The sequence below is a fragment of the Eptatretus burgeri genome, chromosome 12, assembly GCF_056783735.1.
Source record: "Eptatretus burgeri isolate ZD-2024b chromosome 12, Ebu_testis_v1, whole genome shotgun sequence".
Taxonomy (NCBI): domain Eukaryota; kingdom Metazoa; phylum Chordata; class Myxini; order Myxiniformes; family Myxinidae; genus Eptatretus; species Eptatretus burgeri.
Window position 1 is genome coordinate 99378682 of NC_140972.1, and position 27342 is coordinate 99406023.

Below are 27342 nucleotides of genomic sequence, written 5' to 3' on the forward strand. Positions count from 1 at the left end.
GGAACTCGGATAGGAGGAGAAAAGCGTGGGGCAGGAGTGTAGTGGGAATAGAAAGGGATGGGGTGCAACTCCGGAGGGACGAGAGAGAGAGAGAGAGAGAGAGAGAGAGAGAGAGAGAGAGAGAGAGAGAGAGAGAGAGAGAGAGAGAGAGAGAGAGAGAGAGAGAGAGAGAGAGAGAGACGAGGAGGGAGGAAAGGAGAGGGAGGTAGGGATGGAGATGGAGGGAAGGGGGAGAGAGAGGGAGGGGGAAAGGGAGAGGAAAAGGGGGAGAGGGGGAGTGAGGCAAGGGAAGAGAAGGGAAAGTGGAGGGGGAAGGGTAGAGGGGGAGTGAGGCAAGGGAAGAGAAGGGAAAGTGGAGGGGGAAGGGTAGAGGGGGAGTGAGGCAAGGGAAGAGAAGGGAAAGTGGAGGGGAAGGGTAGAGGGGGAGTGAGGCAAGGGGAGAGAGAGAGAGAGGGAGGGAAGGGGTGAGGAAGGGGGCAGAGGGAGAGAGGAAAAGGGAAGGGAGGGGGAGAGAGGGAGGCGGGGGAGGAAGCGGAGGGAGAGTGAGAGGGGAGGGGGAGAGGGGAGGGGGAGAGAGGGAGGGGAGGGAGAGAGGGAGGGGGAGGGAGAGAGAGAGGGGGAGAGGAGGGGCGAGGGGGAATAGGTGGAGGGAGAGAGAGGAAGCGGGGGCGAGGGAGAGAGAGGAGAAGCGGGGGCGAGGGAGAGAGATGGGAAGCGGGGGCGAGGGAGAGAGAGGGAGCCGTGGGCGAGGGAGAGAGAGGGGAATGGGGCGAGGGAGAGAGAGGGGAAGCGGGGGGCGAGGGAGAGAGAGGGGAAGCGGGGGGCGAGGGAGAGAGAGGAAGCCGTGGGCGAGGGATAGAGAGGGGAATGGGGGCGAGGGAGACAGAGGGGAAGCGGGAGGGGCGAGGGAGAGAGAGGGGAAGCGGGAGGGGCGGGGAGAGAGAGGGAAGCGAGGGAAAGATAGAGGGGAAGCGGGGAGGTGAGGGAAAGAGAGGGAAGCGAGGGGGCGAGGGAGAGAGAGAGGGAAGCGGGGGGCGAGGGAGAGAGAGAGGGGAAGCGGGGGCGAGGGAGAGAGAGAGGGAAGCGGGGGTGCGAGGGGAGAGAGAGGGGGGAAGCGGGGGGCGAGGGAGAGAGAGAGGGAAGCGGGGGCGAGGGAGAGAGAGAGAGAGGGAAGCGGGGGGGCAAGGGAGAGGGGAAGCGGGGGGCAAGGGAGAGGGGAAGCGGGGGGCAAGGGAGAGGGGAAGCGGGGGCAAGGGAGAGGGGGGGGGGGGCGAGGGAGAGAGGGGAAGCGGGGGCGAGGGAGAGAGGGGAAGCGGGGGCGAGAGAGAGAGGGGAAGCGGGGCGAGGGAGAGAGGGGAAGCGGGGAGCGAGGGAGAGAGAGAGGAAGCGGGGAGGGAGAGGGAGAGAGAGAGGAAGCGGGGGGCGAGGGAGAGAGAGAGGAAGCGGGGGCGAGGGAGAGAGAGAGGAAGCGGGAGGCGAGGGAGAGAGAGGGAAGCGGGGAGGCGAGGGAGAGAGAGGGGGAAGCGGGAGGCGAGGGAGAGAGAGAGGAAGCGGGGAGGCGAGGGAGAGAGAGAGGAAGCGGGGCGAGGGAGAGAGAGAGAGAGCGGGGAGGCGAGGGAGAGAGAGGGGGAAGCGGGGAGGCGAGGGAGAGAGAGGGGAAGCGGGAGGCGAGGGAGAGAGAGGGGGAAGCGGGAGGCGAGGGAGAGAGAGAGAGGGGAAGCGGGGGGCGCGAGGGAGAGAGAGAGTGGAAGTGGGAGAGAGAGGAAGTGGGGTGGGGGCGAGGCAGAGAGAGAGGAAGCGGAGGGTGAGGGAGAGAGAGGAAGTGGGGCGCGGCGGTTGGGGCGAGGGAGAGAGAGAGAGGAAGCGGAGGGGCGAGGGAGAGAGAAGAGGGGAGTGAGGGAGTGAGGGAGAGAGGAAGGGGTGGGGAGCGAGGGAGAGAGAGGAGGAGGGGGAGAGTGATGCTGGGGGGGGGGAGAGATGGTAGGGGAGAGAGACGCAGACGCAGATGTACATATACAGAGACGATTCTCGCAGATGTGATGTGATGTCCAGTTTATCGGCACACATATTGATGAATCACCCTGCCTGTGAAACACCCTGATGACCGCTTATAGCTTGGTCGGGATTCAAACCCAGGCGAGACAGCTGAGATCGAGTGTGCATACCTCTCCGCTATCTTGCTGTGATGTGTCGATTCATTGCTTTGTAACAACTGAAAACATTTCTTACTCATTGTAATGATCTAATTTATTTCGCCTTCCTAACTCTTGAGATGTAAGCACTCCAGTGAAACGGTTTAAGAAACTTCTAAAAATGAAACGTTAAATTTTTTACCTGTATCTATCTATACTGAAGTGATGGGTCGTATAATGAAAGAAGATCGTCCAAAAAAGGGAAACGTGGTGTAAAATAAAATTGTACATTTTCAGTCAGCAAACCACAGCCTGACGAACTGCCTGAGGCACCGCATGGCCAACCACAGTCAAACGGGCTCTGAACTTTGAACTTTGTTGAAGTCGATCGATATATTCAGTGACAGTGCAAATATTGTAGAGCATTCGCCAAGTGGCTTAAGCACTCAAACAAAGTGGTTGATGAGGAATGGCTCGCATGGCAAGCGATTAGTGATTGCCAATCGGTCATATAAACCCATGCACCTGGAAATGCTGAAGCAATCTCTGAATTGCACAGATGAACACTTTTGTTTTGCAGTTGGAACTGCTGCTGGTCAATAAAGAAGTTTAAACTTTGAAATTTGTCTTAATTTAAGAGATTATCGAGATTATGGCATGTGCGGAAATGAAATACAGCCATAAACACTGGTGTCTCCCAGCATTAGTAGCATTGAAATGTATCCAGCGATTCGTAGATATGATGATGAGGCATTCAATAATATGAGTGGGGAAAGTGAAACAAAAGCTTTATCGTTAAGTAACCGTTGTGGCCTGCTCCAAGTCGAGGCATTGTTGAACAGGCCAAAATAGGCGTATTAAGACCCCAGCCAGCTGACAGAGGACTGACCAAGGATGAAGCCTTGATAAAGGATAATTAAATAAGACCGTGAATTCTCTTTAGAAGGGGTGTTTAAATTAACGCAAACACCCAATTCTCACTGATGCACCTCCTTGGTGTTCCCTTACTATGTATGTAAAGTTTCAAGCTGCTCGGTCTCATGGTTTTGGATGTATGGAGGAGGCAAACTGATTGGTACGCATGCATGCACGCACACCCATAGACATTTATTGGTGTGGAAGATGATGTCTGGTTTCATTCCTACCAACATTTGGTACATTCCTGGGAAGTGACATTGATGTTCCATGAGAAATCAAATGAACAATTGTGAATACATATTTCTTTCTTGTCCCAATATTTTTGGCACAACCGTGTATTTGCATTTTGGTGCAGAAGTTGCACACAACAAGTGGGAATATAATATCTTGTTTGTTTGGAAATAGTTTATTTCCTTCTTGATCCTCTTCTCACCAGGCTTTCTGGTGAGGCTGACTTTCCACAAATTGCCATCAACAAAGTGGTGCCTTTTAAGGATGTCAACCACAAGGGTCAAGGTGAGTCTCACTGTAGAAACAAAAGTGACTTTTGATTGGTATAAATCACTCAACTTTGGGACAGTAATCAGCACAAAGTATGAGAAACAAGTGGGTTTAACCTCCTCATACCAAACTCACCAAGTCATCAACTTTGGGACAAAGCACATGTGGAGCCAAAACATACACCACACAGCTGTTTTGTTATAAATATCATGAAACATAACTAATTTACTATACCCAGCTGTGTGATTAACTTTATATTTTGGGGGATAATGAATGTCACTGGATCAACACTTTTCACACGAAGTGCATACTGGACTTTTGGCAGTAATGCTCGAGCTGTGCTCAGCTTCTAATTTGCTTAAAGTGCAGCAACACTGAGCGATCATGTTTTGGCAAATTAACGATGTTGTTTCACTCGATCATCTCACCGTCTTTACCCTCTAATTTCAAAGGCAATCCGGAACCTCCAGTGTACAATCAGATGACCATTTTGAATGGTACTTTAATATTTGATAGATGCAGGCCAATCAAATCAGAAATGGAACTAATTAACATGAAATTACATAATCAACAAAGGATCATGCACACCACAACAGAGCAATAAACCTTCTGTTTGGTTGAACAGGTTTTGGTTGCTTCTCCATATCAACAACTTATTGGTTGCTCGTTAATACTAACAAGCTTTTGAATGCTGATCAATATTAAGAGGCTTTTGGTTTTATGTCAATACGAACAGGCTTTTGGTTTCATGCCAATATGAACAGGCTTTTCATGACTTGTCAACAAGGATAGGCTTTTGGTTTCTCGTCGACATGAACAGGCTTTTGCTTTCTCGTCGACGTGAACAGGCTCTTGGTGTCTCGACGACGTGAACAGACTTATGGTTTCTCGTTGACGTGAACAAGCTTTTGGTTTCTCGTCGACGTGAACAGGCTTTTGGTTTCTCGTCGACGTGAACAGGCTTTTGGTTTCTTGTCGTTTCTGTGCTTCAGCTTCGGTAAGTTGTGTGCAATGTGTTTAACATGTGTGCTTGGAATTGCGCTTTTCCACAGGTGTGCATGTATCTCTGAAGATGTTGAATGGGGACATCAAGCAGCTGCGCCAAGAGTTTCCTCATTTGGTGGACCGAAGCACAGCTGTAGCTCGCAAGCTTGGCTTCCCAGAAATCATCATGCCAGGTTTACCTTCGTGTTGCTCTTGTTCGATCCTCCATTCCATTATCAATAAAAACCTGCAAGCATTCGTTGATTTCAAAAAGCAAATCATTATCCATGAGTGGTATAATAAGTACATGACCTTTGTTTCCTATCTGATCCCTTTTATTGAGTTGCTTGATTGAAGTAATCCTCGGTGAATGGCATAGATATCACCATTATTCTTCAATGACTTGATTTGCTTTAACACCCAATTGTGTCACTCCAGCCAAATATAACAAGCAATCTGATCAAGCCTCAGTCCTTGTATTCGCGAGTTATTTCTTTTTCAATTGACTCCACCATCATTTATTTATTTATTTATTTATTTTAAGTGCTTCAAGTTATTTATTTTGTGCGACGGGTTAAGGTAATCATTTTGTTGGTGCCTCTTCGGTGGGGATGATTACTTGCACGAATTCTGGTGATTTTGGATGTCAGACATTCCCTCTGACCAGGCAGAGGTGCTCTGGCATTGATGGAATCTGTCATTTTCACCCGCATAGCTCTCTGGTGCCTGTCACCTGACATTAACCACCATTTTCTCATTGTTGCATTTTGTATGAATATTGTGCTTTACGGTACGATAGTGACAAATGCTAACAGGATAAAGAAATTTGAATTATACTTGAGTGTTAACTTGTTTGAGGTCGACAGGAACTCTGAAAGCTTCGTTATCTGTGTGCTTGGCAAGTGTCGTTTTACAGGGATTGTGGTGTTTTGCAGGTGATGTGAGAAATGATATCTACGTGACCTTGCTCCAAGGTGAATTCGATAAGGGAAACAAGACGACGCAGAAGAATGTAGAAGTGACCATGTCTGTGTGCGATGAGGATGGGAAGATTCTCGAGGTAACTTGGCATCACGTTGAATATTTATTTTTCCAAATGATGTGAAATTAACCATGATGTCAATAGATGAAATCAACTGGAGGTTGATCGAGGCGTGCTAACCACTGTGCGAATTGAGGAGAAGCTGATGTTCCGGGTGTTAACCCATTGTCGGAGCAAAAGAGCACCCTTTTTTTTTGGGTTGCTGGGGATACGAATAGTTGACACTTGTCATGCAGCCACACAATGAAGCTTTTCACGTTTTGCATATGTTGTGCATATGTTATGAATGTTATGCAGAATAACAGTTGTATTATAAGAACTATTTTGATCACAAACTTGTTTTTGACTTTTTTATCTGTCACGAGTTAGCATATGTGAAACTTAAATGGTTTACACTCCACCAAGTGACAAAGTGTCACCATCTGTTCTCATGTGCCCTTGGAGACATTGTGTAGAGAGATGGGAATGCTTGTCTACACAGTGAAACGGTGCCATGTGGAGGTACAAAAACAAATCAACCAACCATGGCATTGAATAAGAATGCCTTCTTTCTAGTGTGTGTGTGTGTGTGTGTGTGTGTGTGTGTGTGTGTGTGTGTCCTTAATTCGGGTTTCAGAGGATGGAACGGAGCCCTCCCAGGGCTTGAAGTATCCACCCTCCTTTCGGTGAAGGATCATGATTCATGGCCAAAGTTGTGGTGTTCTCAGAGTTTTGTCCCAAGGGCTCTTTTAGGATCATCACTGAGCTGCAGACACCCTCCAACTGCTGCCACACCACATGACCTATGATGTCATAGTTATCACAAAAACATTCTGCACGAGTAGTCGCATATATTGTGAAAAATTCGTGAAATTTTTATGGTGAAAAAAAAAAAAATTAACCATGCCGCCCCGCTGCGATGCAACCACGCTTCGATCGGACACCTGACCCATGACATCCTCTTTATCAAATCAAATTAAGAATGGGTGGCCGATCACAGATCACGTCTTTGGAGTTTTGCGTTGATTGGATAAGGCTTTTTTTTCCAACATGGCTGTAAGACCGTGTGACCGACGTTGAATTTTTCAACCAATATTCCCCATGCCGAGTCGATAATATTAAAAAAACAAACAAAAAAAAATTCTTTCTCTGAAACCGCTTAGCCTTTCAATGTGAGACTTTGCAGTGATGATCCACTCCTGTTGCTGCAAATATTTCATTTATCAATGATCTCATCAGTCACATGATGAGACAGCCACATTGGTTTTAAAGAAAAAATTAAACAATTATTTATCTGAAACTGTTTAACCTATCAATACTATACTTTGCAGTTATGATCCACTGCCCTTGCTACATGCACTTGACTTAAAAATTACGTCATCAGTCACGTGGTTGTGTAGCCACATTGGTTTCAAGGAAAATATGAAAAAAATTATATATCGGAAACCGCTGTAGCAATCGACACGAAACTTCGCAGTTGTGATGCACTGCCCTTGCTCCATGTAATGCAACATGTTTGATATTAATCTGTTAAGTGGTTTTGGAGAAAAAAAATTCATTTTTGGTTTTCAAACTAACATGGCTGCCAAACCACATGACCAATGGCATTGAAAAAAATTTTGACTCTGCCCAAGATTTCATAAAGGATCATATGTGTGAAGTTTTGTTTTGATCAGATAAGTTTCGTTTTTCCATCCAATGTGGCTGCCACACCACGTGACTTATGACATCATCATTTTCACACTAAATGCACGTATATGGTTTGATGATACTTGGAAAATTTCGCTTTAATCGGATAAGCGGTTCCACAGAAAACATTATTTAATATTTTTTTTCAATCCAATATGGCCACCAAACCATGTGACCAATTATTCTTTATCACCCTAATATCTCCAAGTCATGGGGAACATGTCAGTGAAGTTTTCCCTTGATATGTCCAGCTATTCTGGAGATTTTTGAAGGTAAATCCAAGATAGCTGCCAGACCATGTGACCTATGATGACATAATTATCGAACTTTATTCACCATGGATAGCTAGTCGATCATTTTTGTGCAGTTTCACTTTGATCTGTAAAGCGGTTCTGGAGAAGATTTTAATTTTCCTTGTTTTTTTTTTTTTCAACAATATGGCTACCCAAGCACATGATGGATGATGTCATAATTTTTTCTGTGTTGAAATATTTCCCGTGATGAACCTCACAAATTTTCATGCTGATTGAATACAGCGTTCTACGTTTTGACCGGGATACAGCTTCACCGATGACATCGTAGTTATCACGCTTATTGACAATGCAGAGTAGTTTCCAGTTGCCAAGTTTCAATATTTTTTTTCCATTGTGCAGTTGAGGAAATACAGAGGTCCAAAGTTTTTCCTTTTTTCAAAAATGGCTGCCTCCCCACATGACCTATGACATCATAATAATCATCAAAACATTCTGCATGAGTAGTCACATCTATGGTGAAAATTTCGTGTGAATCGGATAAGCAGTTGCAGAGAAAACGGAGAAAGTACGGTACGGACTTACATACGTTTGTACGGGCGGATGGACAACCCGAAAACATAATGCCACCGGCGACTTCCGTCACTGGAGGCATAATAAATTTATTTATATGGCACTTTTCAAATAGTGGTGCAAATGAATCTCAAACACTGAACAAGGGAAGTGAAGCCTGAGAAAAGTGGCACCATTGTTGTGACATCACTGGTACCCCAAGCATAAAATAAATTTTAAAAAATAGTTGGTAAAGTAAAAAGGAAAAATAGAAAAAGAAATGTGATAAAAATCAAAGTAAGGTAATGTCAAATTAAATAAAACTGGAATGGCCAGATATGCCTCCACCCACATTATTATATCATCATACATACTTGTACCTCTTCTTTATTTGGCCTTCTTATCTTAACAGACAATGGATAAGCATCATGAGGTCACTGGTTGATGGAAGTGTCGGCTGTGACTGTAGAGGTTACCCAATAAAAGAATGGCAGTCTTTGTTACAGATACTGCAGGTAAAGCTGGTCATTGAAGTTGGCATTCTACTTGCTCTTTCCTTGCATCGCTGTCTTTTCCCCTGCCAAGTTGTGTTCCGCTTCGTTTCATTTCTCTTGAGTCCCTATTGACTGTGCACCACCGCGAGCTGGCACGATCACCAGCAACTGGCTCCCACGTCTACAGATCAGTGTCACATGCCTTCATATCACGTCTGCAGACGTCCTTGTGGCAGAGCACTGTGCGGCCTTTGGGCCTTATGCCCGTGGCGATCTCTGTACAGTACGTCGTTTGGGATTCTGCTGTCTTCCAGACAACACACACGGCCAAGCCAGCCAAGCCAAGAGAGTAACAGCGAGAAAAATATCCCAAATAATGTGGGTGCAAGTATGCAGCCCTGTTTCACGCCACTCAAGATGGGAAAGACATCTGAAGCTGCACCGCCACACTGCATCCTGCCTTTCATATTGTCTTGAAATGAGGAGATGATGCTCAGTAGTTTTTGGGGGCATCCAATCTTTTCCACAAATTGAAAGAGTTCACCCTGACTGACGAGATTGAATGCCTTGGTCAGATAAATGAAGGCAATATAGAGGAGGGGCATTTGCTGTTCATGACATTTCTCCTGTCGTTGACGGAGGGAGAATAACATGTTAATTGTTGATCTGCGTCACGGTGCGGAGGCTGGTTAAGATGGTTTGGTTATTCCAAACCGTCATAAACCTGCAGTGAGGAAATTGGCTACCTCTACCTCTCCAGCCAGCCAGGTACTCGTCAGGATAATTGAAGTTCCCCATCAGGCCCTTGATGGGTCGGTTTGTGAGTAACCCTTGTGGAACGAAAAACAACATCCACAAAAGGGCAGAAGGCAACCTAGCTTTGCCAATTGCCAATTCACTACGCTGGTGGAGTGGTGGTGACACACCAGTGGAAATCGTTCACCAAAATTTCCAAATTAATTACAACACAGAGAAACACAATAATGCCCTTTTGAACGTGGAGCCCCCCCCTCTCCCCACCCCCCCACCCCAATCATGCCAATTGGGTTTGAAGCTACTGGGGATGAAGGTAATCATGCTTTCATTCATTTGCGTTGTAATGACGCCTCACACTTAAAGTCTACTTTGGACGGTGTGTGGTTGAAGATGCGTAAAGAATGAAGCATGGGAACCTTTAGCTTAGGATGCTGGAATGTGACCACACTTGATTATGATCGAGCACCTGAACATCTGATGGCCACGTTGAAAAACTACCATTATGACGTCATAGCTCTCAGTGAAACTCTCAGCATCGGCCAGAAAGAATCATGCAATGGTCAAATTGTGATATCAGGTGGTGAAACACACTATGCAGGTGTTGGTATACTGATGCCCACACAGGCAAAAAACAGTTGCCTTGCCACTTACTAGATCTCAGATCGAATTATGACTGCTCGTTTTCGGTTTAGGAAAGGTACCCTTCTTTTTGCCTCTGGTTATGCACCTCCATCTACTGCAGCAGATGATGATGCTATTAACGAGCAGCTGCAAGACATGATAAATTCCAATAAAAATAACTGTGACACACTTGTAGTGGCTGGTGACTTCAATGCAAAACTTGGAAACCAATGTGTTCCTCTCATCATAGGACCTCATGGTTATTGTGGCAGAAATCCAAGAGGAAACAGACTGGTTGAATTTTGCATGGGTAACAACCTCACTGCTGCACACTCCTGGCTTCTCAAACAATCTCATCATAAGGTAACTTGGATCAGCAGGGCAATAAAGCGCAAGAAATGACATTGATTACATTGTAATCGGAACAGAAGCAAGCAATCACCTGACCGATTGTCGTTCCTCCACTGCTTTCTTTTACACTGACCATCGGCTAGTAACTTGCAACCTGAAGTGGAAGTTCCGTCGCCCTGCTGCTGTACATGGACTGTGATCTAAACGGCCAAATGTTTGAACCCTAAAGTCTGAACAAATGTCTGATGACTTTTGTTGGCTGGTTAGATCCCGTGCTGCACAAGGTGACTCTCTTGCAGTTATTGCACGTACCATACACAATGCAACTCTTGAGCCCTGTGGCATGCAAACGTCTTGGAGGAAACAGCCCAATTTGTCTGTAACAATGCTTCATCTAATCGAGTGCAAGAGGCAGGCTGCAGGCACTCCAGAATTCACAGGTCTGAGGAATGAGGTCAAAAACACATGTCGGTCAGATCTTTATGAATGGTTGGTGGAAAATATTCACACACTGAACCAAGCATACAGGGATCAATACTCCAGAACTCTGTTCAAAACTGCTGATGCTCTTCTTCAGAAACCCTGTGCCCCTATGATGAACAACAGACGCAAACGTCTTGGTGTTGGAGTCAGTTGAAGAAGAAATGCAATGTTGGCATCAATATGCTGAGGAGCTATTCGAGTCCAACTGGCCATGTCTGCCCCAGCACACAACTAAGGTTGAACGAAATTCACCCACACCAGAAGAAACCAAGAAAGCCATTCGGACACTGAAAAACCATCGGGCTACCAGAGTTGATGTCACATCGGAAGCTCTTAAAGCTGCAGCACAGAACCCAGAAGTATTTAAATCCCTCCACAAGGCAGTGTGTAATATCTGGAACACCAAAAAGTGGCCACCGTCGATTACCAAGTCGGTGTATATTGTTTTGCACAAAAGGAATGACAGAGGTCTGTGCAGCAATTACAGAACATTTGCACTAATCGAGCCATGCAAGTAAGATCATTCTCAATGTGTGTCAATGCAGACTGGAAAGAACCCCCAGTATTGAAGTAAGAGACACCCAATGTGGCTTTGCATGTGTTAAGGGCAAAACTGGTGGGATCTTCCTCCTGGAAGGTGTGGCTGAAGCTTACTAAGCCGGTAAGTGCCCTCTCCACCTGGTATTTGTTGACTATAAGAAGGCATTTGACTCTGTCAACCACGCACTACTGTTTACAAAACTGTGGGATTTTGGTATAGAAGAGGATGTGATGCAACTGCTTGAGGATCTCAACATCAACTCAAAAGGGCAGCTCCATTGAAAAGGCCAGATGATAAACGAGTTTGAGACACCAGTTGGAGTATGACAAGGCTGTCCATTGTCCCTTATACTTTTCAGCCTCGACACCGAATGCCTCATGCGAGAATGGAATGGAACGCACATCACACCTTTGGGCACCCATGTAAGTGGTATCTCCATAAAGAAGATCAGATACGCTGATGACCTTGTGATAGCGCTATGCAGAGCTGACACAGAAGTGATGCTTGCTATCCTGTGTGACATATCAGATAGGTATGGGCTAGTCATCCATCCTGGCAAGACAGAATACATGGTTGTCCGACCACAATGGATGACAACACTATCACATACCGCTTAATACCAATACCCGCATCACATCTTTCAAGTACCTGGGCATATTGATCAACCACCCTCCAGATGACAGCAAGGAGATGTGAATGCGGATAGGTATGGGCAAATCCACTCTTTGGCAGTGTAAATACTTGCGTTCCACCCATATCCGCCACGAAAAAAGGCACAGCTTGCTCAGGCACTAATCATGCCAAGAGTACTGTATGGTGCTGCCACCAATGCAAGGCAACTAGACTGCTTTGGCTGAACTATCTGGCAACATCTGCTCAACATCAAGTGGCACGATCGTGTTACAAATGAGAGTTTAATGGGGATGATCGGTGACCGATGGTGTCTCAGCAGGAGCAATGTGATGGAACGCAAAGCAGTATGGCTGGGCCATGTGATTCGGCACGGTGGACTGGCAGCAGCTGTTGTGGATGGTTTTCAGGAGGGGTGTCGTCTTTAAGTGGGTTGACCAAAGATGCGTTGTGTTGATAACATCCGAGAGTGATCAGGGTGCAATTTCGCTGAACTGAAAACGGCAGCGCTCGAAAGACAGTTTGTGTTGAAAGTGGTAGCATTGGTTCCGGTGGTTTATAATTTGAGGGGGTGATCACGGGCTTATGCCTATGTCGAATGATGATTATGTTGATCTGCCCACTCGGAAGCCACACTGTGCCTTGGAATATACTCTCTCAGCCAGCCTTTGCAATCTGGTAAGGGCAACCCCCAAAAAATCTTCCGCACTACACAGAGCAGGGAAATTCCACAGTAATTATTACAGACACCATGCACTCACCCTTGTTTATATAGACAGTGATAATGCTGGCGTCCCACATATGATGTGGGCTTTAGAAAACTACATAAGTGAGGGGGAATGCTTAATCTGCTTCTAAATGTTTAATCTGCTTCAACACAGTATGAGACTTCATTGTGAAGATGATTTGTATTTATTTAACGTGTTTATTTCAATTGTGATGTGTTTATTTTTGGCTGCCACCCACCTTCCTCTCTATCTTCTTGAATCCCAGGAACCTAACACCATTTTCCCATTGGCCCTTGGTTTTAATTGTCGTGGTTTTGAATATGGCAGCATTTTCCAAGAACATAACCCCCGTGCTATTTCAGGGTTTACTGTGATTGTTTTTATCAGTGTAAATAAGATGTGTAAGTTTATTGTTTTCAATGGTGTAAGATGTGTGAGCTTGTAATATTTGACAGTGTCAGTAAGATGTGTAAGTTCATTGTTTTTAATCTGTATAAATTAGATGTGTATGTTTCTCATGTTAAACAGTGTAAATAAGATGTGTTTATTATTGTTTTTAACAGTGTAAAAATATGTGTATGTTTATTGTTTGAAACAGTGTAAATAAGATGTGTGAGTTTTTACACTGTTAAAAACAATAATAAACTCACACATCTTATTTACACTGTTTAAACAATTATTAATGTGCACATCTTGCTTACAGTTTTTAAAACAATAAACATCCACATATTTTTACACTGTTAAAACAATAATAAACTCACACATCTTATTTACAATGTTTAAACAACTATAAATGTACACATATTATTTACAGTTTTTAAAACAATTAACATACACATCTTTTTGCACTGTTAAAACAATAATAAACACACATCTTATTTACAATGTTTAAACAACTATAAATGTACACATATTATTTACATTTTTAAAACAATTAACATACACATCTTTTTACACTGTTAAAACAATAATAAACTCACACATCTTATTTACAATGTTTAAACAATTATAAATGTACACATCTTGTTTACACTGTTTAAAACAATAATAAATTCACGTTTTGTTTACACTGTTTAACATGAGAAACATACACATCTAACTTATACCGTTTAAAAACAATAAACATACACATCTTTATTATTGCTTTTAACAGTGTAAAAAGAGGTGGATGTTTATTGTTTTAAAAACTGTAAGTAAGATGTGTACATTTATAATTGTTCAAATTAGTGTAAATAAGACGCGTAAGTTTATAATTGTTTTTAATATTGTAAATAAGATGTGTAAGCTTATAATTGTTTTAAACAGTGTGAATAAAATGTGTCATTTTATTATTTTATTAAAATGTGTCAATATGATGTGTATGTTTGCAAAAAACATTTTTTAGTGTAAATAAGATGTGCAAGTTTATAATTCCATTTGAAAATGTGTGGTTAATACGGTATTCCTGTTTAATAATGAGGTGTATTTTAACCCTGTTTGACAGAATGTGATCTACCTAGGGGCAGGCAGTAACCCTTTAAAGGAGTACCGATCGGTTGTTTACTACCAAATCAAAGCACCACTGTGGTCTGAGACAGTCAAGGTATGTTTGTAATTCGTTGGACTTTGCATGTCATAAATCATACCATTAATTTGTGTGTTAAAAATATCTTCGATATATGAACTCTGTATAACTTGGACTGTAAAACAACATTTTTGTAAAAATCCTCTTCATTCATTTTTTTTTTTTTTGTGCTCGGCTTGTGGAGGAGCTAAAATTCACATTGAACCAGGATGTATCAGAATATAAAGAATACTATAAAGAAGGGGGAGAGGTTGGACACACCAACAGGAGGGTCAGGTCAGGTCAGGTATGGGAGCATGCACCGGAGCAGCGTGTCACTGCGTCCACTTTCCACCGGTACTCCGGGTCCTCCATCTGGCCATCCCCCAGGCAGATGCCTCACCCATCCCCATCTCCTTGAGATGCCAATCAACCTGCTGCAACCACGAGGCATGTGGTCAGCCCATTGGCCTCCTCCACTCATGAAGCTCCCTCGCTGAGAGAATCTGGTGAGCAGGATCAGCATCAGGAAAGCGAGCTACATGTCCAAACAGCTGCAGCTGACGCTCACGGACTATGCAGGTAACAAATCTCATTTGAGTCTCGTAGCAACCGCTCATTGGACACAAAGTCCGAACAGTGATAGTCAAGGATTCTCCAAAGAGACCTGGTACCAAAGGAATTAAATCTCCATCTCAGATCCCTGGTCAGAGTCAAAGTCTCGCATCCATAGAGCAAGACTGGAAGGACCAAGGACCTGAAGTCTCGGACTTTCGTTGTCCTGCACTGGTACTGACAACGCCACACCCCATGATTCAGTGAATCCATGACATGAATCCAGGCTAACCCAAGGAGACCGCTGTCTGGTGGACCACACCTCAGCACCACCCTGACAACACATGGCCGCAATCCAACCTGGGAAGGGTTTCCACAATCCCATCATCCGGTGAACTGCCCTGCGAAGGGCAGCTGCACAGGAGCTACTCCTACGGAGTGGGTTTTCAGTTTTCTTTGCGTTTTTAGTGTGTTTTACGGAGTGGAGGCTTTTACGGTCGCCGAAGTGCAAATCCTGCTAAAAACCTCCTCAAAAAAGTAACCCAATTGCAGGAGGACGTCTGCAGATGTGTGTGTTTGTGTGTGTGTGTGTGTGTGTGTGTGTGTGTGTGTGTGTGTGTGTGTGTGTGTGTGTGTGTGTGTGTGTGTTGTGTGTGCGTGCGTGCGTGCGTGCGTGCGTGCGTGCGTGCGTGTGTGTGTGTGTGTGTGGCCATTTTTCTCAGAGATGGTCAAACTTTCAGATGTTCATCAGTGAGTGCTGGGGAGTGTTTAGGCCAAATATTAAGGAAATGTTGAAAAAAAAGAAAGTTTTGATATTTTAAAATCTCTCTTGAATGCTTAAACCTTTCTGTCTTTGTGAAAAGTAATATTGAATGATCCCATTCCTTCGTGGGTGTAGGAAAGTGTTTGAGGTCCCCCTCCCCCTCCCCCTTCCCCTCCCCTCCCCAAATAGAAAAAAAAAATCTAAATTTGATTTCTTCAAAATGCCAACAGGATTAGAACAGCACCAGGCAACGCCGGGTCCACTTGCATGTTTTAATATTTACCGAGGTTTGACCAAACCCAGAATAGCTTTGTTTCTCAAGTAACAGCAACTATTTTTGTGCTTTTGTTTTGTTTTTTTAACTTTCAATTTGATCCCTTTTTTAAATCATAATTTGGGTTTTCAGAAAAATTTAAATGCCATATTCCAATATTATTGTCTGGTTATAGTGACAGTATTATATAATTTATCCTGGAGTTATTTGTTGCAGGTTGCTGTTCCGATTGAAGATGTCTACCGCATCCATCTGCGCTTCCATTTTCGTCACCGCTCTTCCTCTGAGTGTATGTTCACGGCATGTTCCACACTCGGTTGCTTTTTTCAATCACAAATGTATTGCCTTCATAGAGATGCAACTTGTGTTTCTCTTTTCATGTGGGGTTAATATCTTTAACAGCTAAGGACCGATGCGAAAAGGTCTTTGGAATGGCCTTTGTGAAGCTAATGCGGAGCGATGGGACGACGCTATCTGATGGACTTCATGAGCTTTTCATCTACAAGGTATTCCATAAACTTATCGAGACTAGCCTTCACCCAGTAAAACCCAGTAAAAAAAACCCAGTAAAACCCATTCACCCAGTAAAACTCGTTCTTCATTCTCAAATTACATGGAACTAATTTATTACCTCCACCACCGAAGGTGAAGGAAGTTATGTTTTCACCCCTTTCTGTCTGTTTGTTTGTCTGTCCAGGATATCTCAAAAAGTTGTGGATGGATCCCGATGAAATTTTGTGGACAGGTTCGGTGTGGGACAAGGACAAACTGATTAGAATTTGGTGAAGATATCCGGATCCAGATCCGACTATTAGAATTTAAAGTGATTCTTCACCATTGAGAGATCATGCCAAAAGCGATATAGAGCACGATATCTCAAAACTGTATTGGGCCCGATATGTTCTCGTGGATCAGGCATTACGTGGCGGAGGTTTGTGCTCTACCGAGTGCCCTTCTAGTTGTTGTTTATTGTTTTAGCAAAGGTTTATCCCAAGGGTTAATACAGACTTGTGGAATTATTCAAAATGAGCAGGTACCAATAAAAATTCCATATAATGTAAAATGTGATTTCAACAACATTGTGAAAAATAATAGTTAAATATGTCATGGGAATTTCATAATGTCGAACAATGTCTTCCTTAAACATGTTGCTTTCAGTGAAGATTCTGCTTGGGGATATCGAAAAGGGATAAGGAAATGAGTAACTGAGCACCAAGATAAGAGTTTGGATTTTTTTTTCTGATGTTGTTGGTTGTTGGGTTTTTTTTGTGGGGTGGGGTTTTCTGAGTGAAGGAGGAGAGATATGTAGTTTGTATTTCTGAAAGAAGAACAAAAATGGATTGAGCTAAGAGATCATCTACCTGCCGAGGAAAGAGGGAGGTGGCGGCTTGATGGAACTCAACCAAGTGCACAGAGCGCCGACTGTAGGATTGGCAGAGTATGTGAAAAGTTCATCAGACTACCAAATACAATTTGAATACAAACATTTAAACATCAAACCAGAAAAGGTGTGTCTCACTCACCTTGCAAAATCCTTCCAAAAACAGTTGCGAATAGATGTCGCACACACATGGGGTTTTGTTTTTTGTTGTTGGACATATTGTCGAGGCTCGTATGACAGTTAACACACTGCACAGCAAGGGGGGCATGAGACAAGAGGGGCAGGAGAGGGAAGAACAAAACAATGGGACACAGAGACATTTGGAGATCTGTGGAAGGGGGAGGGATGGGGCGGGGAACATGGGGTATACTAGATGGACATTACAGGGACTTTCAGGTCAGAAAGCAGAAAATTTGAAGGAGGTGGGTTTGGGGTGGATTAACGGGGGTAGAAAAGATAGAGGTTTTGGATGTAATGGGGGAAGATAAGAAGTGGTGGTGAACAACTGTTTTAAAGGTGTGAAGGAAGAATGGGATTGAAGAGAGTGTGGGAGTTTATTCCAAAGGTGGGGAAAAAGAGGAATAAAAGAGTGAAGATAAGCAGTGATTCGTGATTTTGGTAGTTTTACCTGAAGGGGGTTGCTAGCGGACCTTGAGCGCCCTGCAGAAATATGGGGGGGGGGACATTTCACAGACAGAGCAGGGGGGTGTGCGAGACCGGAGAGGAGACTGTAGAGAACAGAAGGACCACCGACTTGCCTGCGGTAAGGAGTGAGAGACCCAAAGACTCAGCCTCACCGTGGGAGATACAAATGATCTGAAATGCCTTGGTTTCCACAACGTGAAGCCGAGAAAGGTGAGAGGCAGGAGTACTGGCACAGAGTGGAGAGCAGTACTCCATCAGGCTGCAGACAAAAGCTTTGTATGTGGTCAAAAGCCCAGGTGGGTTGAGGAAGGACTTTGCATGACGGAGGATTCCCAGTCGGCGACTGGCTTTGGAGGCCAGGTTTGAAATGTGGCTTTCCCAGGCAAGGTCATGGCAGATTGTGAGACCCAGAAGCTTGAAAGAAAGGACTTCATCCAGAGGATTGTTGAGAAAGTGGATGGGGCGGTTCTAAACGGTCCTTTTGGAGAGACAAAGTGAGAGTGTGAGATTTGTCAGGAATGAAAGACGTTCCACGTGTTGGACCAGTTTGTTATTTTTATCCAGATATGCAGAGTGAAGAAACTGCTGCTTGCTGATCTGAGGGATAAATGGGTTTAACTCTTCCTTATGTATATGGACATCCATATATTTGTAACGACCCATACGGAGGTTTCCGTATTTTCGTCATAGCATGCCGCAATTGTTGAGGATTGAGGTGCTATTCCGATATGCTGATTCGTTTCTTGACCCATTTCATCCAGATGGAGTGAAATGCTGATGCGTCGTGACCATGATTTTGTGAATTACTCCCACGGTAGTTTTTTTTATATGGTATTTTTTTTGTTGGAGTTAGCCGGGTACTAAAGCTTGCAAGCACGTTGCCGTGATCGGATGTCCACCAGGCAGGAGAACGCCTGTCTGTGTCGGTAAATATGGAAATAGCGTCCATCGTTGGATTTTCCCATCACCGTTTGCTCATATGTTAGCTTCATGGAAAATACTGACGTATGGAAAATACATTGCATGAAGTAAAGACGTGATTCTGCTGCACACAAATACAAAACCTGATAATGTCTGTTGGTCATGATGAAGTTTGTGACCACATCCATACGAGACCAATAAATCCTAACAAGGAGTTTTTACTGAGGAGGAGGGCGTTTTGACTGAGGAAGAGGGCATTTGGTCCGTCATGCCTGTGCATTCATCAGGCTCTTGATTCAATTTCATCGGGGGGGGGGGGGGGAGCACCGAGGATGAGAAGAGTGTTACAGGCACAGGGACTAGAGTGTTATAGATATGTAAATAAATTAATATTTAAATATTTTAAAACTCGTTTGTTTATTATAACTTGCAATTTTCCCTTGTACATGCGGCACTGTGTGTGTTTAATGACTCTGGTTGGAGGGGGTGGTTAGAATTGTTCATTCGGTTGATCTCATTGTTGAGAACATAATCAATTTTAACATCCCCTGTGGATTTGCCATAAAAGCCGCGTCAAAATGGTTTCTCACGTGCTAAATCTACAATGATTGGTCACCACACCAATAACAGTTTATTACAAGAAGGCACGGGATGACAAAAACGGAGAATCTCAGGACAAAAGATAGACGGACATGAGAACGAGCAATAAAAATAAATAAATAAAGTACACATGTAATCCGATATAACGAAAACCCACTTAATACAGGAGATGTAATATGATCAAAACGGCCATGAGCACACAACAGGGGGTGCCAGGCGAGGTCTTTTGGGAAGATATTATGGCGTTAACGAGTCAAGTATCTGCCAAGTAAGGAACTGTGCAGAAAACATAAGATTGAAAACTCTGGTTTAAGCTCTGATTTACACTGGAAAGTAAGTGAAAGTTCGGGTTTACACTGGAACGAGGGTGATTCTGGGAAACCACTGCATTATATGACGCGTGAGTTTAAAGGGGTCGGGAATGCTCTGGTTTACACTCCAGCGAGGGTGATTCCGGGAAACTGCTGCATTATATGACACGTGAGTTTAAAGGGGTCGGGAATGCTCTAGTTTACACTCCAATGAGAGTGATTCCGGTAAACTGCTTTATTCCATGATGCGTGATCCCCTCCCCCACCCCCTTTATAAAACACTTGCATTAAAAGTCCCGCAAAGGTTTGTGGTATTCAATATTCATTTATTTTATGATAACAAAGTTGCTGTACCAACTAACTGAAAATAATCTTTGCAGCAATGGATGTTCAGGTGAATAATAATAATTATTCCCCAAATATCACTCTCATTTGCATTGTTTTTTTGTTACAATTTGGAAGGGATCACCCCCAAAATGCATGTTTTGACATCAATTTTTCAAAATTTCCAGGGGGCAAAGCCCCGGACTCTCCAAGTGAGGAGTTGCTTTGCTCGTTACTTTGCTTTTATAAAAAGTTCTGTCATTTCTCCCATGCATATCAAACTGAAACTAACAAATATGCAGCCACAAACAATTGCAAAAGAGACAAAATAAAACTACAAGGGCACTCAGTAGAACACATACCTCCACCACGTAATGCCTGATCCAATAGAACATGTCAGGCCAAATATATTGTTTTTGGCCTCATCTATCAATGGTGAAGAACCACTTAAAAAATTAAACAAATCTCTTATCCGGATCCGCATTTGTAGCCACACACCCAACCTGTCCACCAAGTTTCATCTGAATCCGTCCACAACTTTTTGTGATATCCTGTACACAAACGGACAAACAGACAGGGTGAAAACATAACCTCCTTCACCTTTGGTGCCGGAGGTAAATATAAGATGAAATACCAACAGATATATAGTGACAACTGGGAGAAAGAAAAAAGGAACAGGGGAATATAAAAAAATGAGTTAGACAGATTGGAGATAGACAAAGAAGGATCACTGGAATTGCTAAAGACGTCGGTTCAATTGGGATGGCGAACAAATCATTTAAATGCCCAAGACCAAGGACATTACATGAATGGCTTTAAGAAAATGGTGGGACTGAGCCTATCAGACAAGTGTAGGTTCTTAAAGGTAGAAACAGGAAGCACGAGTCATCTATCGGGATGTAAAAAAAACTCGTGTCGGAACAGCTGTACACATATAGGCACAACAATGTACGTGGAGTAATCCACTGGCACATCTGTAGAAATTTCAATATCCCAATTCCAGAGAATTCATGGAAACATGAACCAAAATCAATCATTGAAAACAAGGACGTAATGCTCACAAACCACCTGATGAACCCATCGGGTGGGAACATTGGAAACAAAGCACTGCGACCGGACATCGTACTCCGATACAAAAGGGGATACAAGGGGTTGCTCATTTTGGTTTCATTACCCACTGATTTTGGTCAAAATAATGTGGAAATCAAGAAATGACAAAATATCGAAACCTCAAGAATGAAGTTGAAATATCTAGGAACCTGAAGAGCACCAAAATTGTACCAGTGATTATAATCTTCATCATTTCCATTGCTCCAATAATTATAATTATTGGAGCAACGGAAATGATGAAGAATAACCTTACACATATTCCACAAACAATTCATGGAAATATTACGACAAACAAACTATAGGTAGAGGCTGTTCAGGGCTTGGTGACGATTCTGAAAAGTTCCCTCGAAACAAACTGAGAACAAGAAAACTTCACAGCTTGGTCCATGAATTGTGTGTGCTCCCTTACTGAAACAGAGGTGGATAATTTGTGATGTAGAAGGACACTGTTCCTCCTTCGAAAACCCGAATATGGAGATACACATACACATACACATACACATACACATACACATACACATACACCTTCACTGACACACACGCACACACACGCACGCACGTACGTACACATATACATACACCTTCACCGACACACACACACATACACACACACACACACACACACACACACACACACACGCACTCTCCTTCACCGATACACACACCTACACCTACATGCTACACTGATACACACCTCCACTTATACACACCTATACTTAAGCACATGCACACCCATTTGCGTGAGGGGAATATTTGGCTGTGGAATGAGATGGGGGCCCAAACCATGAAATAGAGCTGGTCCAAAGGCAGCAAAGAGTGTGGTGAAAGAAGAGAATGATGGCATCCTCATGAAAGAGGGGTGAGACCGGTTCAGAGATGAGGACCATGTGATGCAGGCACAGACAAAAGGGAAAAGAGTCGAAAAGGTGGATGATGATGGACAGAAAAACAGGGGAGAGCAGCGGAATGAGGGAGAGGAGGTTGAAGATGATGAAGAGCGGCGTAGGTTGGAACAAGAGATAAAACTGAGAGACCAAAACTCCATCGCATAGGAAACAACAAATAGACACAAAAATCTTCGTGAGGCGGACCAACCGTTCAATGAGAAAAATGATTTCAAAATCATCCACCTTGAAATAAATCTATATCGTGTGTTTTGCAGCAGCACTATTCATTCAGGAAAAAGAAACGGGCAAACAACACCAGAAGAGGAAAAAAAATAACCAGACCCTACATATAGAAGCCAAATCCCACCTTGAAATTAGAGATTTGAGAGACAAAGAGAGCAACTGAGTAGGGAAGTATGTCAGAAACAACAGTTCAGGAAGGGAAACAGAAACCCAAAACTAAAAAAGAGAATAAATAAAACAAATACAAAATCGAAGACAAAGAACTTGAGTGTTTGGGTGCTGAAAACAAACTCAAAATATAAATGACAGCAAGGAAGATTAAAAAAAACAAAAAAACAAACAAACAAACAAAAAATATGTATGCTATATATATATATATATATATATATATATATATATATATATATATATATATATATATATATATATATATATATATATATATATATATATATATATATATATATATATATATATATATATATATATATATATATATATATATATATATATATATATATGCTACAAGGAAGCAAACAACAAGAGACAACAAAACCACATGTTTGAGAATAACCCAAAGAGATTCGACCGCAAATTAGGGAAACAAAAGCAGAATGTGTCAACTCCTGAAAAAGAAAAGGTAGAAAAATTCTGGAAAGGAATTTTTGAAGATTGAAAGGAACATAATAGGGAAGCAGAATGGATCCCAGACTTGGAAAGGAAGAATAAACATATCGAGGAAATGTCCCGAGTGGTTATTGATGAAGAACAAATTTGAAAACAACTTCAAAAAAATGCCAAACATTAAAAGCCCAGGCCCAGATGGAATTCCAAACTTCTGGCTAAAACAACTTTTGTGGTGGGTCATCGGTTTGTGGTGGTTCATCCTTAACTGCTCTCTATGTTCAAGTTGAGCCTCAACTTTCAGATTTATCAGCCAGCTGTATGTTCTTATCAGTGACTGCTAATACAAATTTCTGTGGTGGAAGTAGCATCGACTGTGAGAGTTGATGTCATCTGCTTGCTTCTTTCCCTTTTCCTGTACGAGTGACACAATTGACACTGTAATCTGTACACTATCTATCGAGCACTAAATAGACATCAGACTCCTTCATCTTACCGGCCACAGATGTCACAAAGTTTTGCACTCCACCTTGTGTTGGCGCATGTACCACCTGTAATGTGGCTGATCTGTCGATTATCACACTTGTAGCTTTGGGTGCAGATGTTGCCATCACTTCAACTTTTAGCTTGTTCCTGAGTGTTAGTTTATTCATTGATAATCAAATTTTGCCAGTGTTGGTGAACATTGACGTCGGCATCAGTTCTATCTCATACTTTAGAACCTCGTCAAGTTCCATGTCCCTTCTAGAAGCCTACGGTTATATTGTGTTTGAATAAATCTGATTGTTGTGTACCTTTTCTGAGCCGACTTGAATGCTTCTTCATGACGGCCATAGTGTGCACCCATTTAGGAAGAGCATTCGTGGAAACCTTCAGGCCACGTGTCTTCATACTGCTTCATCTGCTGACGTATTGACACAGCTTCATATACATTCACGTCAGGATCGGTAGCTACTTTCACTCACAATCTGGATGATGTCTTTGCAGAAGACATCTTTGTCTTTTCAGAAAGTTGAGGATGTCAGTACATACTTGCGACTGCCCTCTGGAGCCGATGACTGCAGCGATGTCGCCTCGCCGAGCAAGATGCTGCCAGGAATAGTGCAGACCAAGGATCGCTTCTACATCTCTACCCTTGTGTGTTCCACCAAGCTTACCCAAAATGGTAAGATGCTTCGTGAGGAAGAGCAACGTTCTCAGCGACAAAATATGTTCTTGATGTTGGAAGTTTACGTTCTTTATGCAAAATGCAGACACCTTAAATTTGTTGTGCAGGTAGCCTCAGTGTTTTGAAAATAATCTTTTTTTAATGAAGCGGTGCAGTATTAAGTTTGGTTTCTGTAAACTGAAAGTTTCCAAAAGAGGATTATACGATTCTGTTTTGCTTACTCAGAGAGAATAATGAGGGGTGTAAAGTATAATTTTTATGAACGGTGCGCTCTTGTAATCACAATATGCATCGGCGGTTGAACATGGCTCCCATTGCACGGGCTTCACACATGGTTGTTGTATTTTGAAGATGTTTGAAAGTTTTTGCTTTGTTCAAAAACTTATACTTGAAGGTAAATTGTAGAGTGAATCTTTGTCGTTTGTCTGTGTGCAGTGCAGCTTTTGGGACTGCTAAAATGGCGCTCAAACCCGAGCATGCTTCGGGAAAACCTGAAACAGCTGATGAAGGTGAATGGTGAGGAGGTGGTGAAGGTGAGCTGTTGTCTGCACTTGTTCCAGAAGTTGTATTTTCCAGGATAATGGCATTGACTACGTGCATGAAGTGCACCTTCAGTGAGATTCGGAACATCGTGACCTGTTGATCGTGTCGTCTTGCAAATGTTCAAATTCAAAAATGGCAAAACTTTTTCTTGGCTCATTTTGCTTTTATGACATGGACCCTAAAATGTTGAACCCTAAAAAAGGGAAAATGTGGTCGTGAATACCAATCTCCTGGTGCCGTTAATGCAAAGTCTTAGGATGATGTGTCTCACTGATCCTGGTTACGTGGGATCACATTACTTAACACCGTTCAGGGATCGGTGGTTTCAAGTTTTCTTTTACAGTTTTTGTGCCTCTGCTGCCGAAGGCCGGGGGCATTATGCTTTCGGGTTGGCCATGCGTCCGTGCGTGATGATTTTGTTTCCACAATAACTTGTGAACCGCTGAAGGGATTTTGACCAAACTTGGCATCACTATGGGCTGCAATGTATAAAGATGAACTAATTACATTTTGGGTTCAAATAGTGAAAGTCCAAAGTTGAAATGCCCATTAATTTAAAATCTTTGTTACTCAAACTCACGAAGCACTCAAGATTTCAACCACACTTGACACGCGTATGGACTGGAGTACAATGACGAACTGATTCAATTTTAGATTGAAAAGGTCATGTTCCCTTTGAAAATCATTTTGCCAATCACAACTTGAGTTGGAAGCATCTGTTGTTGCCTCTCTTCTATTTGTCTCTCTTCTCTCTCATGCTCTCTCTCAGGTGATCTTTAATTACCTCTACCATAAAAAGTTGATTGACCCATGTTTGTTTGTCTGTCTGTGTCTGTCTGTCTGTCTGTGAGCAGGAGAAAACAAAAAGTTATAGACGGATTCAGATGAAACTTGGTGAATGAGTTGGGTATGTGAGAATAATAAGCCGGTTAGATTTTCGTTCAGGTCCTGATCCAGATCGGGCCTGTCAGTAGGATACAAAATGTAAACTTCAGACCGGCAGAGGTATGCACTCTACCAAGTGCCGTTGTAGATTGTTATGTGTCCCTTAATTGAGGTCAGACATAACAGCGGGTTGACCTCTAACCTGGGTGGAGGCATAACCTTTGATGCATATGCATCAAATTCGACTTTATAGTTTTTATTCATTTACTTTGACAGGAACAAAGGTTTGTTCAAAGCTTCTTCATGAACAGAAGAAAGATTTAAATTACATGACCAATCAGGCGAGCATGAAAATGAGAGAAAAAATTGTACATTCCACCTCTTTGTGCATCAAGGTTTCTGAATCTGCTACAACAGTGGAATCGTTAGAGAGATTGTTAACAAGCAATGTAAGCAAAAGACATGAAGGACGAGATAGACAAATGCGGATAAGTAGGCAAGAGAAAAACACAGGAAGTATGTCAGGTGACATCGATACTGTTTGGAGGAGTGTGTGTGATTCCCACAACGACAGCATCACAAACGGTGGGATTCATCATCATCATCGGCGGGTCAGAATCGGCTGTTTTGTTCATAAATCTCGATGAAGCCTTTTATTAATGTAAACATTGGCATCCAGGAAGGAAACAATTGTGTCAATTTGCATCACATGATGTAATCTTCAATGAACTTTCATCCTCTTGTATCATCTTACGTTACATAATGTGACATCAGCATGTGCTAAGTGAGAACGAATATTAGATTTTGCTCTAATTGCTGTCGAGATCTTGATGTGTATTTGGTTTCTCATTTGACATCACCGCTTGCGTCTCTTGTCATGAAGAAAGTTCATGTTGCACTTCAAGCTATTCACGTTCCTCTTGCCGAACAGTTTCTGCAAGACACACTCGATGCTCTGTTTAACATCATGATGGAGAACTCTGAGAGCGAGCTGTACGACAATTTGGTGTTTGACGCTCTGGTGCGTACCAAGCAGCACACCATTGTAACTGCCCATCCGACGTGCCGCCTTTGTTGTGCTTTCCCACTCGTGTGTTGAACATCCTGTGCTTTAAAACCGAATTTTCTTCTTCTTCATCTTTGTTTTCCCAATAACTTATCGTTTGTGAAGCGTTACATTGTGTGAGGTTAAAGAATGTATGGAGTGATGATGACCGTGCCGATGGTATTGTTTTCACTCCACCCACACGAAGCGAAAAGCGGGGTTAAGCAATTGGTTCATGTCCGTCCGTCCGTTCGTACGTACGTCTTATCAGTTTGTGATCGAGGAACAACTTATTTCAATTGAATGTTATATTTTGAACATTAATCAGAGTGTGAATCGGAAGACTAGTTTGCCGTTCCACCGTACTTTTTCTCTGAATTCAACCTGATAGCACATGCGCAGAGAGGAGTGAGATAATTATTTTACTCTGTATGTCTGTCTGGCTGTCAAGCAAAACTGAAAATCATTCCAAACAGGAAAGTTAATGTTTTAACGGCGTCATAAAGGACACGAACAACAGGCACAAATAACTAATGTAATGTGTTCGATGGGGGTGATGTAATAGACACTGGGCAAAATACGGAATTAATTTATTTGTACAACTTTTACAATCTTTATTGTATTTAAATTGAATTATACACCTGAACCCTGTGGTACACAAATTGCATCCTTATCACTTCCAAGAGCCTCCAGTTTAGCAGTACTTGGACATGTTAAATAAGGGTGGTGTAGAAGATTGCCTCACCAGCACTAAACTTTCGGATGAAATTTTTTTTTTTTTAACAATCTTCAAAATCATTTTATTAAAATTGAAGTATATCCTTAAACAATGTGTGGAGTATCATGTTCTACGAACTCTCGAGTTGTT

General features: G+C 42.9%; 1 protein-coding gene across 3 annotated transcripts in view; it reads left to right on the forward strand.

The window, feature by feature from the left end:
* Positions 1–27342, forward strand: part of LOC147016229 (dedicator of cytokinesis protein 1-like) — a 235709-nt gene that overhangs the window by 66468 nt on the left and 141899 nt on the right. For 2 of the 3 annotated variants that reach the window (XM_085849067.1, XM_085849069.1), the window contains 9 exons: positions 3487–3566; positions 4604–4729; positions 5471–5595; positions 14136–14234; positions 16004–16076; positions 16190–16293; positions 23821–23998; positions 24437–24534; positions 26361–26450. In XM_085849067.1, the coding sequence (XP_085705193.1) occupies positions 3487–3566; positions 4604–4729; positions 5471–5595; positions 14136–14234; positions 16004–16076; positions 16190–16293; positions 23821–23998; positions 24437–24534; positions 26361–26450 (973 nt within the window). The remainder of the gene's footprint in view (positions 1–3486; positions 3567–4603; positions 4730–5470; positions 5596–14135; positions 14235–16003; positions 16077–16189; positions 16294–23820; positions 23999–24436; positions 24535–26360; positions 26451–27342) is intronic. The other variant, XM_085849068.1, reaches the window with a different exon arrangement.